General features: G+C 41.2%; 2 protein-coding genes across 6 annotated transcripts in view; both read right to left on the bottom strand.

Annotated features, from left to right (window-relative positions):
- The window catches only part of PTPRB (protein tyrosine phosphatase receptor type B), a 105,105-nt gene extending 103,722 nt beyond the window's left edge, over nt 1-1,383 (bottom strand). The window contains exon 1 of one of the 2 annotated variants that reach the window (XM_024576357.4): nt 1,174-1,383. In XM_024576357.4, the coding sequence (XP_024432125.2) occupies nt 1,174-1,228 (55 nt within the window). In that variant the 5' untranslated portion in view covers nt 1,229-1,383. The remainder of the gene's footprint in view (nt 1-1,173) is intronic. The other variant, XM_045184650.3, reaches the window with a different exon arrangement.
- A 511-nt stretch (nt 1,384-1,894) lies between these two features.
- Nucleotides 1,895-12,932, bottom strand: part of PTPRR (protein tyrosine phosphatase receptor type R) — a 237,516-nt gene continuing 226,478 nt past the window's right edge. For all 4 annotated transcript variants that reach the window (XM_045184745.2, XM_045184746.3, XM_045184747.3 and 1 more), the window contains one exon: nt 1,895-3,093. In XM_045184745.2, the coding sequence (XP_045040680.2) occupies nt 3,000-3,093 (94 nt within the window). In that variant the 3' untranslated portion in view covers nt 1,895-2,999. The remainder of the gene's footprint in view (nt 3,094-12,932) is intronic.

Raw genomic sequence — 12,932 nt, 5'->3', positions numbered from 1 at the left:
CCAATCAAAATAAAAGGTTTACTTGTCTTTTGCTATTACTATCATTTCAAGGGACTATTCCCAGATTTAGCACATGGAATTTAAAATCCCAAGGCCAACAATGTCAAAATGTCAAAATGTCACATTAGCTCCCTTTCTTCTACTTTCACACAGTTTAGGGAAGAAAACACACCCCCGCCGAAGTGATGAAAGGAAGCTTGGAAAAGAAACAAACCATCCAAAGATTATGGTGTGATGTTTTAGCCCAATTAGTTAAATATGCTGAAATTGTGAAAAGCTCAGTTCCCTTTTCAACCATTTTATTCTTTCCCTGTCACTTCCATCCCCAACTTTAAAAGGCACCCCTTTTTGTAATCCTGAAGTTATCATTGCAATAAATATTTGTATATAAATACAGAGTTTAAATAAAAATTTAAAAATTGGATGCATTTACCCTTCTAAGCACACCTTATTGTTAACTACCAGTAACCAATGAAAGTATTGATTTTCACAGACTAAATTTTTTATAGTCCTAGAAAGAAGCATTTCTCTACTTTGTGACAATACCTACAATTTTCTTCAAATACAAACAGATTAAAATATCAGCCTCTCTTGATGTAAGAAAATTAAATACCCAATGGTTAAACATCAGTATTTAAAAGTGAGATATTTGGGCTCAGAAACCATTTTCAACGTGCTTTCACTCAGTATGCCAGGCTCCAGGACAATATTCAGACCTTCCTGCCAAATAACAACTTCCGAATTAAACACACCATACTTCTTCATCCCCTTTAATTACATTTCTTATATTTTCTTTCTTTCACTCTCATACACAAAAACACAACATCATAACCTCATTGGAAAAAAACATGGAGAATGCCCCAGACTGTTAAAAAAAAAAATCTCTCCTCAGGACTCCTTCCTCTGGCTCGGCTTTGTAAAGATGCCTTTTCAGGAGCTGCCCGAGGTGTCTGCAGGACTGGAGGAGGCCTTTTGTTCTCTTTCGGAGAGAAACTTCCACGGTGTGGGCAGAGCTGGCTCCTTTTATTCCCCCTCCTCACCCTCTTTGGCTAAACTGCCCTGGATGGAGTCCTGGCTCCCTTTCTGCCTCATTTCAGGCGCTATTCAAAGGACAGAGTCTCCTCTGGCACCTACTGGAGAAATGCGTGAGGACACGGAGGCAGGTCCACTCACCTGAGTTCCCGAAGATCAAGCAGGTAAGAATCGCCATGTAAAACGCAGCCTCCATTTTCCACTTAACAACTGTTCATGCTTCGCTTGGGGGGGGAAATTCTCCCAGATAAGAGAAGCAAAGACTAGGGAAGGAAATGTGCCTTCATGGTGGGGGGGAAAGTCAGTGACGAGCATTTCCTCCTATTGAATTGTTTGGGGAAGTTTTACACCAGTGTCCTTTTGTCTGTTTCCTTAGAAAGAAGGGATTATGATCACCTCTCTTTTTTTATGTAGAAAAAATTTCCAGCCTCCAGGAGCGGAATAAAACTCCCAGGCTTTCTCCAACCATCCATCCCTTTGGCACTTCTTAACCTCAAGAGGGAAGAAAGGAATTGTAATCTTAGATAATTGAATGTTCCTACAACATTACATCTCTTCAGGTGGTGTGATTCTGCTGAATAAACACAGACCATGTGATTTATGAGGGTCTGTGACAAGTGATCTGAAGACATAAACATGTACCGTTCCTATAATGATATGCTGGGAGTCTCTTGAGGGAAACCACATAATGATGGCACTTCGAGATCATTATCTCTCCAGTGATGACAATAGGTATTACATTCGAGATGGTCATCTCCACTGGGGAGCGGTGGAGACTAAAGTTAAACACATCATCTACTTCAGAGGTCCCCCCAAAGATAAACAGCCCCTCTCCAAATAGGAAAAAAAGTACATGCTTTACTCAGTCGTTAGTAGTAAGAGTCGTTTATTGGCAGTAGGAAACAAAGCCAACATAGTTGCATTAAAAATTCATATTGAGCAGAACATCTAGTGTTTGCTGACTGTAGTTTTTGTTTTTGTTTTTAGCTGTATTTGTCTCTGGAGAATTCTAGCCTTGCAGAAATGTCAGGCTGTCCATGGCAGCATCCTTTTAGAAGAATCTCTCAAAATGTGCCAGGTGATGTCATTCCCCAAAGCAACTGCTTTTGATTGGGCAAGAGATTCCAGGTAGAGGGCAGACTCAAAACCTCCTTCTTAGTGACAGAGAGAAAAGTATTTAAAATTCTTAATGCATCAGAGTTGCTACAAAGTTGTTTTCCCCTTTTACAGTAAAACGACTCCCAAGGTAGAAATTCAGGGGACGGAGTCCTGGAGCAGAAGCCACAGCTACGCTCAGCCACAGAGAGTAACCACGCATACCCTGTGACAGTCATTGTGCTCTGTTTGTTGATTGACAGGAGGTACTGATAAATACACGGTTAATGGGTAATATTACCAAGACACATTTCCATATAAAATAGTGCTTTTGATTTTTTTTCAAAAACAAGTACTTATTTGTTAAAAATCCTTTATCAATCACTTGCAACTTTAGCGGCAAGATTCTGGTAACTGAGAGATAATAGCACTTAAAAAGGAACAGTTTAACAGCTGACAGTCCATTCACAAGACAGATTTTGCAAACATTAAAGCATCTAAACACACGATAATTTCTTCAGCAGCTCTTCAGTCATCATCTGATGACATGTATCACTGAGTATTTCAGACATACATTCTGTGTGGCAGATAATCAATACAGACGAGACAAAATCCCCCTTAGATATGTGAGAAGTCTGTCATACCTCCAGCAGTATGGGACCTTCAGAATAACTTAGGAGGTGCTTACAAATGCATTCATATACACAAGGGGCTGGAAACCTTTAACATGTTGCTGTTTTCCACAATCCATGCCACAGCTTGCCTGGAGGGCTTCTCATTCCTTTCACTGCAGGAAGCTCCTTCCAGAAGCCTCAAGTGGGCAATTGATTAATCACCCCTAGAGATTGATGGTCTGGTAAATCTTCCGAGCATCACTGGACAGTTTCTGCAGAAAGTCTGCTCTCGTACAGGCACAGAGCATGATGCACAAATTCATACTGCTCGCTGGTTTGGACCATTCCGCCCCTGCAAGGAGGAGATAAGACAGTGACTTCTTCCAGCTAACATTTTGCAATCTCCAGTAACACAGAGACCAAGTCCAAGCTAGGGTGTTATGCCAATGAACAGATGACCTGGTGATTCTTTTGTTGCCCCTTTTACCCAACTGGTGAGCTTAATATGCTAATATACATGAAGTAATTAATACAGTGCCTGCTACACACTAGGCACTTGATTAATTTTACTTACATGCCATTACTGAAGAGGCAGTACAGCTTATTGGTACTTGGGAACCAGATCGGCTGTGAGTTCAAATCTCTCTTATGCCAGTTCTTAGTTGTGTGATCATAGACAAGTTCCTTAAAACCCTCTGTGCCTCAGTTTCCTCCTTTTTAAAAGTGGGATGATTACGGCACCTATTTTATGGGATTCTTGTGAGGGTTAAATGAATTCAGTGAATGAATTGAGTGAAAATCTGGAGTGCTGGTATTACTTCTCAGGTGCCTTTTCATTCATCTTATGTTAAAATGGTTTATGCACTTGGATTAAAATTGATCAAAGTGGATTTACCAAACAGAACTCAGCTGTGAAATGCTACTCTTTCTACCAGTACAAAGAACATCTACCTGAGGATGTTACCAGGCAGCAACCTCAGCCTCTGGGTGGGGTACGCTGCAGTCCAAATACAATAGTGGGCGGGCCCTTCAGTGAGTTGGAAAAAGGAGAGTAGCTGCTGCTTTTCCCCCTTTGTTAGCATCACTAGTTACTCAGCATAACCTATTGTTATTGGATCAGTAGAAAGTAGCAGCCTTCATGAGAAATAATGACGTTTCTCATTATCCTTTTATATACAAAGTAGCTATCTCACATTTTGCTCTCTATAATAATGGTTCTTGTACTTGGCAAAGTTAACAGGTAGTAATATAAAATACTACTTATTTTTCCTGCTCAGCATCATTGTTAGTAACTATTTTAAGTCCTATAAACGGCATCATTAGTAACTATTTAAAGTCCTATAAAGTCTCCCTATCTCTGTAATCATACAACTAATTTGAAATTATGCTTTATCCAGTTCTTCCTAGTGGCCGTTGTTACCATTCTAAATAATTATTTTTAGATCATGTAACACTCTCCACTTAAAAATAAGATACATGCTTCATAACATGATTTTTGGTTGATGGTAATTACTAAAACTGGGCTTGCACCTATGTTTACTTATTAAGCACTATAAATATAAGTTTATAAGGTATTCAGATAGTAAAACTTCACCCTTCTAAACTAAACAGATTGACACAATGCCTACATGATATATTTCATAAGAGATAAAGGGGCGAATACACAGTTTCTGGTGACAGCAATCCTTGGCAGAAGTATTCCATCAGTCTTTTCTTCTAGAACTGTACGTTTGGTTGTCCTGAAGGCCAAGTGTTCCTTGGTTATACGCTGACAACAGATGTGGCCAGCTGAGGCTGTGGCAAATCTTCCTCTTAGCTGGATGATGACCCGTGGGCACACCTAAGAACACAGCAGGTATCCAGAAGGTGCTGGCCTTGACTGAGAAGCTCGAGCGACACAGCCACAGTAAATTTCAGAGCAGCTCCAAGGAGCTGAGCGGTGCCTCCCTTCCTCTGGCACTCACACAGCTCAGGGCACCGTTAGTGGCCCTGCCCCCTGAGCTGCAGATTGTGTGTGCAGCCTCGTACATGCTCCATCTCATGGGCTCTGGTTTGGGAACTTCCTCTCTCTGTGTCCCTCAATCGAGGCATAGTTTCTCCCTTCTTGTCTCTTCTGGTGATCACTGGTATTAACACGACCAACTGGTGAATGGACAAAGACACAGCATGTGTTTTCATAAGCATTCCAGATGGGACAGCAGTGTACTTCAACATTTGGAGTATATTTTCTGTGACATTCTGTTAACTAAGTCAAGGCTGTCTCAGCCAGAGAAGGTGGGCAAGATGGGGAAACAAACTTGGTAGTTATAAGCTAGAAAATTCTTGGGGGTCCGAAGGCTTAAGGAAGGTATATGAGAAGTCACATTACTTCCCACTTAATTTGAAAACTAAAAATGAAGGAATTAACATAGAAGAGATCCTCAGAGATCACTCCTTCCAATCGCCGACACCATGCAGCCTTCCCAGAAGGGAGCAGTCTACATGGCAGATGGTCAGCTAGTTTCCGTTGGAATCTTCCTGGGGCGAGGCACCTTCAGAGACAGCCTTTCCCACAGTTGGCAGGAAAGCTTTTGAAGACATCAAAATGAATCTGCCTCTCTCTAACTCTCACCCCATTGGTTGAACTAAAATAATGCAAAAAAAAGTCTTAAGGCTCTACTTGTCACACAATAGCTCTCTAAATGCTAGAAAACAACCATCAAAGTCCCATAATCTTTTCTTCTCTAGACTAAACATCCTGTGGTTACTCAATATTTCCATCCAGCCTGGTTTCCCTGTCACTCACCAGTCTAGTCTCCCTCTTTTATAAGCTATTTTATCAACTATGACCTTCTTAGAGTGTTGTGTCTATTCCTAATGAGATCTAGTCAGTGCAAATGTTTTCTCCCTTGAGCTGCACATTGTTGGCCAATTAATCTGCACTCACAGGTGCATTGGGTTGTAAGATCCCACGGTGTCCACCTCGTGCCTGGTACTCCCAAGCATTTTAGAATATTGAGTGAAGGTTTGGGTTCATCAGAAAGTGTGCAGGATTTTTCTGAACATGAAAACTACTCCTACCCTGGAGTTAATATTATTGAATTTTTGAAACTAAATGCAGGACTTTCTATGTATTCCTATTAAGTGCAATATCTTGGTTTCAGCACAATGTTCTTATTACTGACACCCCTGCTTCCGTCATTCAGTAGAGTAGCCTTCCATTTTTCACTCCCAGCCTTGTGCCTTCCAGATATTCAACAAGCACGCCTTACTCATCTTTCCACTTGTCATTTATAAAGAGGTAAGTTCCACAGGCCATGCCATCTTCATGTCACATGACAACAGATAAACTCCAGGCTGAAAGAGGGCAAAGGGCTTCCCGGCATGCAATCACTGGAGGCTGATTCTCTGCAGGAACTCATCACTATCATCTTTGAAAATACTGAATAACTGTCTAATTGCGTATATTGCTATATAGAATACTCTGTATTTTAAGATTACCCTGGAGATTTTACTCCATAATGGGATAAATACAGTCTCTTTCATAGAGTGGCCATAGTAAAAAAAAAAAAAAAATATATATATATATATATATATATATATATATATATATATATATATCTCCAAGAAGCTAATATTGTGCCTGTATACAAAATACATTTTTGGAATAAATGAATAGTGTTAGATGAGTGATGAAACTCCCAGTAGAGGCCTGAAATAATTCATCCTCCAAGAAAGCTCTGACTTGGCCCACAGGTATCTTCCAGATCGGACATGGCTCCATGGACTTGCTGAGGACTACATCTATATTGCTGATGTAAAATTCCTAAAGCAAGCTGGTCCTTAAACGTAGGAAACAGGATACTTTAAAAATTTTTTTTAAATGTACCATCCAGTTCCCTTTTAAAGATCTGGCACTAAAATAATCCTTGACCTCTAATAGATCATGGTTTAATCTCAGCCAAGGTTAACATTTTAATAGATTTCCATGTTGATCAAGATGATGCTTCAGCAGAGAAGGCATGGGGGGCCCCAAGTGGCAGTGCCATCATCACTCAGGTGTGTGCCTGACCCTGCTCACCGCCGTTACTCAACACAATGTGGTGAAGGTCATCCTCTTTGGAGAGTCTCCTTTAGATACAAATCTCTTTCCCCAGGAGGTATACCACATTAAGCTACAATACCTACTGCCCGGCAGGAGTTAGTTTATCAAAAAAGAGCAAGGTGATATAAAAACAGAGCAAGGGAACCCAGTTAGCCATGAGCATGGTCATGGGTTTGAAAAGGTTGGAACGCCAAGGTGTCAGGTTCATTACCGGTAGGGACCAAAAGTATGTTAAGAAGCAAAAGACATCACACACTGTTGTCAAGACAAACCCTGTCTCCACTACTTATGAACTGCTTCACCTTACTGTGTAATCTCTGCAGTGCTCAGCTTTCTCATCTTGAAAATGATGCGGTGATAAAACGATAGTGCCTTCCTCATAGCACTGCTGTGAGAAATGAATGGGACGATCCATTCACAATGTTTACCACACAGCTGAGCACATAAAGACACTATATTGTTAGGAATTTTACTGTTATTGTTACTGTTTGGTGCTATCTAGTGAGACAGAAGTGGTTGGGCGGTGCTGGCATGCGGTCTCTGAAGGACTTGGAGAGCTAAGAACACACCTGGCTAAGGACACAATATTGTCTAAGATCCAAATATGTTTCTATATATTAACCAGCCTAAAAGTCAGCTGTGGGGGAGGCAGGTGATGTTGTGGAAAGACATGGGTTTGGAGTTTGACAGATTCAAGTTTGAATCTTTGCTTTTGAACCGACTGGCTTTATCGTTTTGGACAAATCATTTACTCCTTCCCCGCTGGGTTCCTTCATTTACAAAATGACATTAATGATAAAGCTCATCAGATTGTGCGGATTAAATGAGTCTGAGTGTATCAATGTCCAGCTGAAGGCTGTCACGGAAATCCCAGGAGCCCAGCCTTCTGCCCTGGTGCCCACGGGGCCGTGGCTGGGGGAGAAGGAGGTTGGGTAACTGGGCAACTAATGCCACCTTTTTATTGGTTTTCAATATTGGTGTTTTGTGGGCAATTTTGTCTTCCTGTTGTCTTGTTTCCCACTGTGCACAAAAAAACTTTGAAAGTTTTTATGTTTGGCGAGGTTTAAATGAGATAATCCACAAAATGCTAAGCCCAGTGGTTGTCATTTAATAAGTCTCGAATCAACGCTGCAGTCTTTCTCTTGCTCTCCTGGTAAATGCTTAGCTAATCCTGCGCCTACAGTGAGCATGCATGTGGTTCTTGGCACAGTTCTGGTTCAGTCTGTTGCCCTGGTGTCATTATTAGTAGGGCCACATTTCATTCTCAGAAGTGGTTTGGTTTGGATGACAAATTAATTGTTCCCCCTAATTATAGCCCATTCCTCATGAAAGAAAGTCATTCCATCGACTGCAAAAGGGGAGTCGGCTAAGTGGCTCTGATGGCGTTGTGGCCACAGAATGTGAACCCTGTGGTTGGCCAGGCCAGGGAGGATTCAGAGCGACTGCCCTTCCCGAAATGTCAGACATCTCCTATCACATTAGCCTTGACAAACACAAAAATCAGTGTCATCTCAGCCTCCATGCAGGGAAGCACGTAGCCGTGACAGCTGGGGGTAAACTCAGGTTAGAAGGGGAAAAAAATGTAGTTTTTTCCCTTTGCTGCTGGGATGGTGTTTTGAAAAAAAAGAAAAGAAAAGAAAAAACACTCCAGATGCCCAGGAGAGAGATTTGGTTTTTAACATGTTAAAATTGTGACCTTTTGTGACTATTAACTCACACATACAGAGAGCAACAGCCTTTCCTGCCGCACCACCCAGCACGTATCCGGTCTAATCAGTAGACAGAAGAAATTCTGCAGCGGTGACTCACTTCTGGGCTAACAATGGAACCGAACGCTCCTTGGCTTTTCATTATTTTTGAATCTGGAATTTCTTTGGTAAAGTTTGGTACAGTAAATTTAGAACAAGAAGTGTGGTTGTTAATGTGCCTCCTGGGTAAAATCTCTGATTGCTGGGGCAGGAGTCAGGCAAGGCTCAGGTCTGCAGCTGTGACTCGGGTCGCCTCGGCCAAAGGCTTCCCCTGTGTCTTCATACAGGTGTCATGTCAAGGAGAGAGAACTTAAACATGAATGTTTTCACTGGTTCTGATGGGGTATTTTGAACATAAACACTTTTTCTGGAATAGCTATATTCCAAAGTATTTGTAGGGCATAAAAGCCAACAGCCATCAAGTGATAATTCAATGGAAATTCAATGCATTACCATATCTTGAATTCCGGTTTTTGCCCTGAAAATTAGCCAGTTTTTTTCCAAACACCCAGGTTAACGCTCAGTGAACTCCTAGCTGAGAAGACAGAAAAGGTTGCCCTGGCAACCTCTTAGGAGAGTCAGCTGGCATAATCTTTTATCAGAGGACTTCTTGTTATGGTCTCAGGAACTGTGATGTCAAGTAAATCCACGCCAATTTCTAACACGTTAAGTGTCCTTAAAATAAGTAAACCAAAATGTTCATTTCCTGATCTGTAAATGTGATCTTTGAAATTCACTAATTAAAGGACCTCTGTGGCTAGTTGGGAATGTGGAGGGATTTGGATAAATGTAAATCTAGGGTTGATAAAAATTATACCAACAGGTGGAAATCGGAGCTTTGAAATGATTTTAAATAAGTTTTGTAAACAAAAATATTTTGGGGACACATAATAGTGTATATTATTATAGTTAATTATTATAGTTAAAAAAGACAAAATCATCAAACAACTGTGATTAATCCAAACATTTAAACAATAATATGACGCACACTGGAAGCATTTTTCTATCCTGTCTGGGAAGCCACAAGTCAGGTCTTTGGCTGTCATTCCAGTTTAGGGCCCCCAAGGTAAGGATATGCACAGACAACGGCAGATTTCACCACTGACTCTTAAACAGGAGGATTAGACAGCTTGTTTCCTGTTTCTGGGGAAGGAAAAAAAAAAAGAAAGAGAAAGGCCTTGGGATTGCATATTATTTTATGTATTTAATTTCCAAAACTCTATTTCCAGTTCTTCCAGTGTCCGGAGGTGCCAAGTAGGATTCAAAGAAATACGGCGAGAAAAAATTTGCCAGGGGTCAACCCACAATGGAATATGGTCCTTTTCTCCCTGCCTAGATGCCTTGTAAGGGTCAAGTGTTGCTCTTTAGTCATTCTCCTGTAACACCAACATGCAAGTGAGCATTTTCTGAGTTTCCTGGGCTATTTTATAACTATAGATTATTATTATTACCTTTTAAAGGGACAGGTGCATCATCCCCCATGCTCAATATGGAAATGGCCTTCTTTCACTATCCCACATTGCAGAACACTGGCATACACACGATTAAATGATTCTGTTGTAGCAGGAGCTGAATATGGTGAAAGCAACTGGAATTCTTAATTAGGTGGTATAGTCACAACACTTCAGAATAATTTAAGATTAGAAGACTTAAAGAGTATATGGAAAGGCTTCCTAAGTAATAAACCATTATTACTATATGTCCTAATGTTGGACTAAAATATGTTCAATTTACTACTAATTTTATAGGTCTTTTTTTCACCATAATTTAAAAAAATTGTTGACACATGTATGTATGGGAACAGGAAATGTGATTGAGCAAAATATCCCTTTCTATAGAAAAAAAGAAAGTTCGCCATACTTATCATCTTCAGACATTCATAGTAAGTAATCTAAACTGAAACCATCAGAGATAAACAATTTTCCTGGTTTATAGAGCAACTAGTTCAGGGTCACTGTCAAAGGCAGGAGTAGAGTGTGAACTTCCTCTCTCTTAAATTTGTGCTTAACCCACTTAGGTTTCCCACCCCAGAAAACAGTAGCCTTTTGGGAACCAAAACATTCAGAATTTAGCCAATCTCATTTGAGCAAAATTGGAAATTCAGTTCAGATTGTTAAAAAAATAATAATAAAGTTTTGTGGTGTGACTTTGGATTCATGACTTATCTTTTTAGGTCTTGGATTCCTCCTGCAAGATGAAAGATTTACTACAATATTCTTAAGCCAGATATTTTAAACCATATCTTCCCTAGTAGGTGTTTGGCAAATGTTATGATTGTTATTGCCATTCCATTGTTCTCTACAAAAACAAAGGTTCACGGACTCAAAGAATGCAACAGCTGAAAGAAACTTTAGAGGGTCAGTCGATCACCTCCCAATCACTGAATCTCAGGATGGAAAAGGAATCTTTTCCTCCCAGGAGGGGTTTTTGAATCCAGCATCATCAGTTGGCCAAATAAACATATGTAACATATATTATGTCACTAGTTGTGAGTCACAGAATGGAAATTAATTTATAATCATTATGAATTTGAAAATTCAACTGTTATGTTGAAGTCCATGAGGGTTCTCACACCAGCAGAGGTTAAGGGACCACAGATATGTCCCACCTCTCTTTTCCCAAATGTAGGCCCAGAGGCCTAGAGTAGACAAGTGGTTTCACAGGAAATTAGGGGCAGAGCCGGGGCAGAGCCAGGGCCGAGCTCTTTGACGTCTGGACCAGTGATCCCTGGCACCTCATGCTCTAGTGGCTGCCTGCTTACCTGTCCCCCTAGCCAGCGCTCACACCCAATTGCCGTCTACCCACTTCATCTTAGTTAATGGACATTATGAGAATCCACGGAATGATCCATCAATGCGTTTTTAAATAAAACACTTCAGGGTCCTGCGCACTGAATTTGAACTCCTACTTTAGAAAAAAAGAACTCCTATTTTAGTTCAAAATATGCTCAACAGTATCATTAAAAGAAGAATCACAGATTCAGGAATCTGCAGGGAGAACTGTAGCATCTATTAATAGAAGTTGCCCTAAAGCCAATAAAAATAACAGCTTGCCAGAGAATGAGGAATCCACCAAATGGCTTTGTCATTGTTGTTACATTCGAAATATCCATTTAGCATAACAGAGTCATCTCTAAACCAGCCCATTTGAACGTATTGCTAAAATGCAGATTTGTGATCGGAATACAAATTGCCTGCTTTGTCATGTTGGATAGCAAAAATCCAGCACTGTAACTTTGAGGGGGCAGGAGGAGTCAGGATTTTGACCCTTCTCAACGCCCAAACTCTTGACTTAGTCAGAGAACAAGCCCCATGCCAAGTATCCAAACCACTGCCTTGCCTTTCCCTGTTAGCCATGCCCCGGGCTTCCCAGAGGAGGCAGCTCTAAGGGGGGGGGGGGCAGACTACAAAAACAGTTGCGCAGTATGCGGCCTTGGATCTCTTGCATCAGAAGCTATTGTTAAAGAGGGTCTGGATGGATAGGAAAAGGCTTGCACACTGCAGAGTATATAATATCACCTCTCAATATATTACTCTGTTTTCTGTATCCCTTACTACATTCAGTGGGAGGCTTCCAGTCAGCCAGTCCCACCCTTTCCTTTCCCCTTTTTAATGGTCCCACCCAGGCTCAAATTCTAATGCCATCGCCAGTCTTCTATTCTTCACCAGGCCCCTGAAAGAACAGTTTTTTACAACTTTTTTTCCTCTCCCATTTAGATAGCCCTTCAGGAAAGTTTTCTGTGATCAAATGTCAAAGAGTGCTTAGAGGAACTTAAATGGGTTCTCTGGTTATGGGGGGACTTTTCAGATTCTTTTAATGCATTAATACCATGCAAGCGGAGAGGGGTTCTAAGAACTACAGTACATAGCTTTTCCTCTAACTTAACTGAGAACCTATGAGAGTTTGGCCCTTATCAGGCTGTCGAGTTTGATTGATAATTACACTGTGCTCTGAGAAACAGTCTGGAACCCATCTTTCCACCTCAGGGGCCTGGCGCACGCTCAGTAGTAGGTGTTCAGCGAATGTCTGAACGAATGAACGAATGCAGGATGCAGGAGCCCCGCCCGGAGCAAGGATCTTGGGTGTCTGGTCCACAGGACACAGGGTTCAGGCCCATCTCCAAACACTCATCCTGAAAACACCCCAAGGTGGGTCTGGCTTCATGGGCCTGTGACTGGGGCAGTTGCACAGGCCTTCATACCCTGTGCTGAGAAGGACCCTGAGGTTTGGTTAATGCTCTGCTGTCCCATCGAGAAATATTTAGTTATTATTTTTTTAGAGAGGGTCCCCACATTTTCATTTAGTGCCGGGTCCCACAAATGAGGCAGCTGCTCTTCGTGAGGTGTCCCTTGCTACCTC

The sequence above is a fragment of the Desmodus rotundus genome, chromosome 3 (genome assembly GCF_022682495.2).
Source record: "Desmodus rotundus isolate HL8 chromosome 3, HLdesRot8A.1, whole genome shotgun sequence".
In the NCBI taxonomy this organism is placed as follows: Eukaryota; Metazoa; Chordata; class Mammalia; order Chiroptera; family Phyllostomidae; genus Desmodus; species Desmodus rotundus.
The sequence above is the reverse complement of the archived record's forward strand: the minus strand, read 5'-3'. Positions and strand labels throughout refer to the sequence as shown.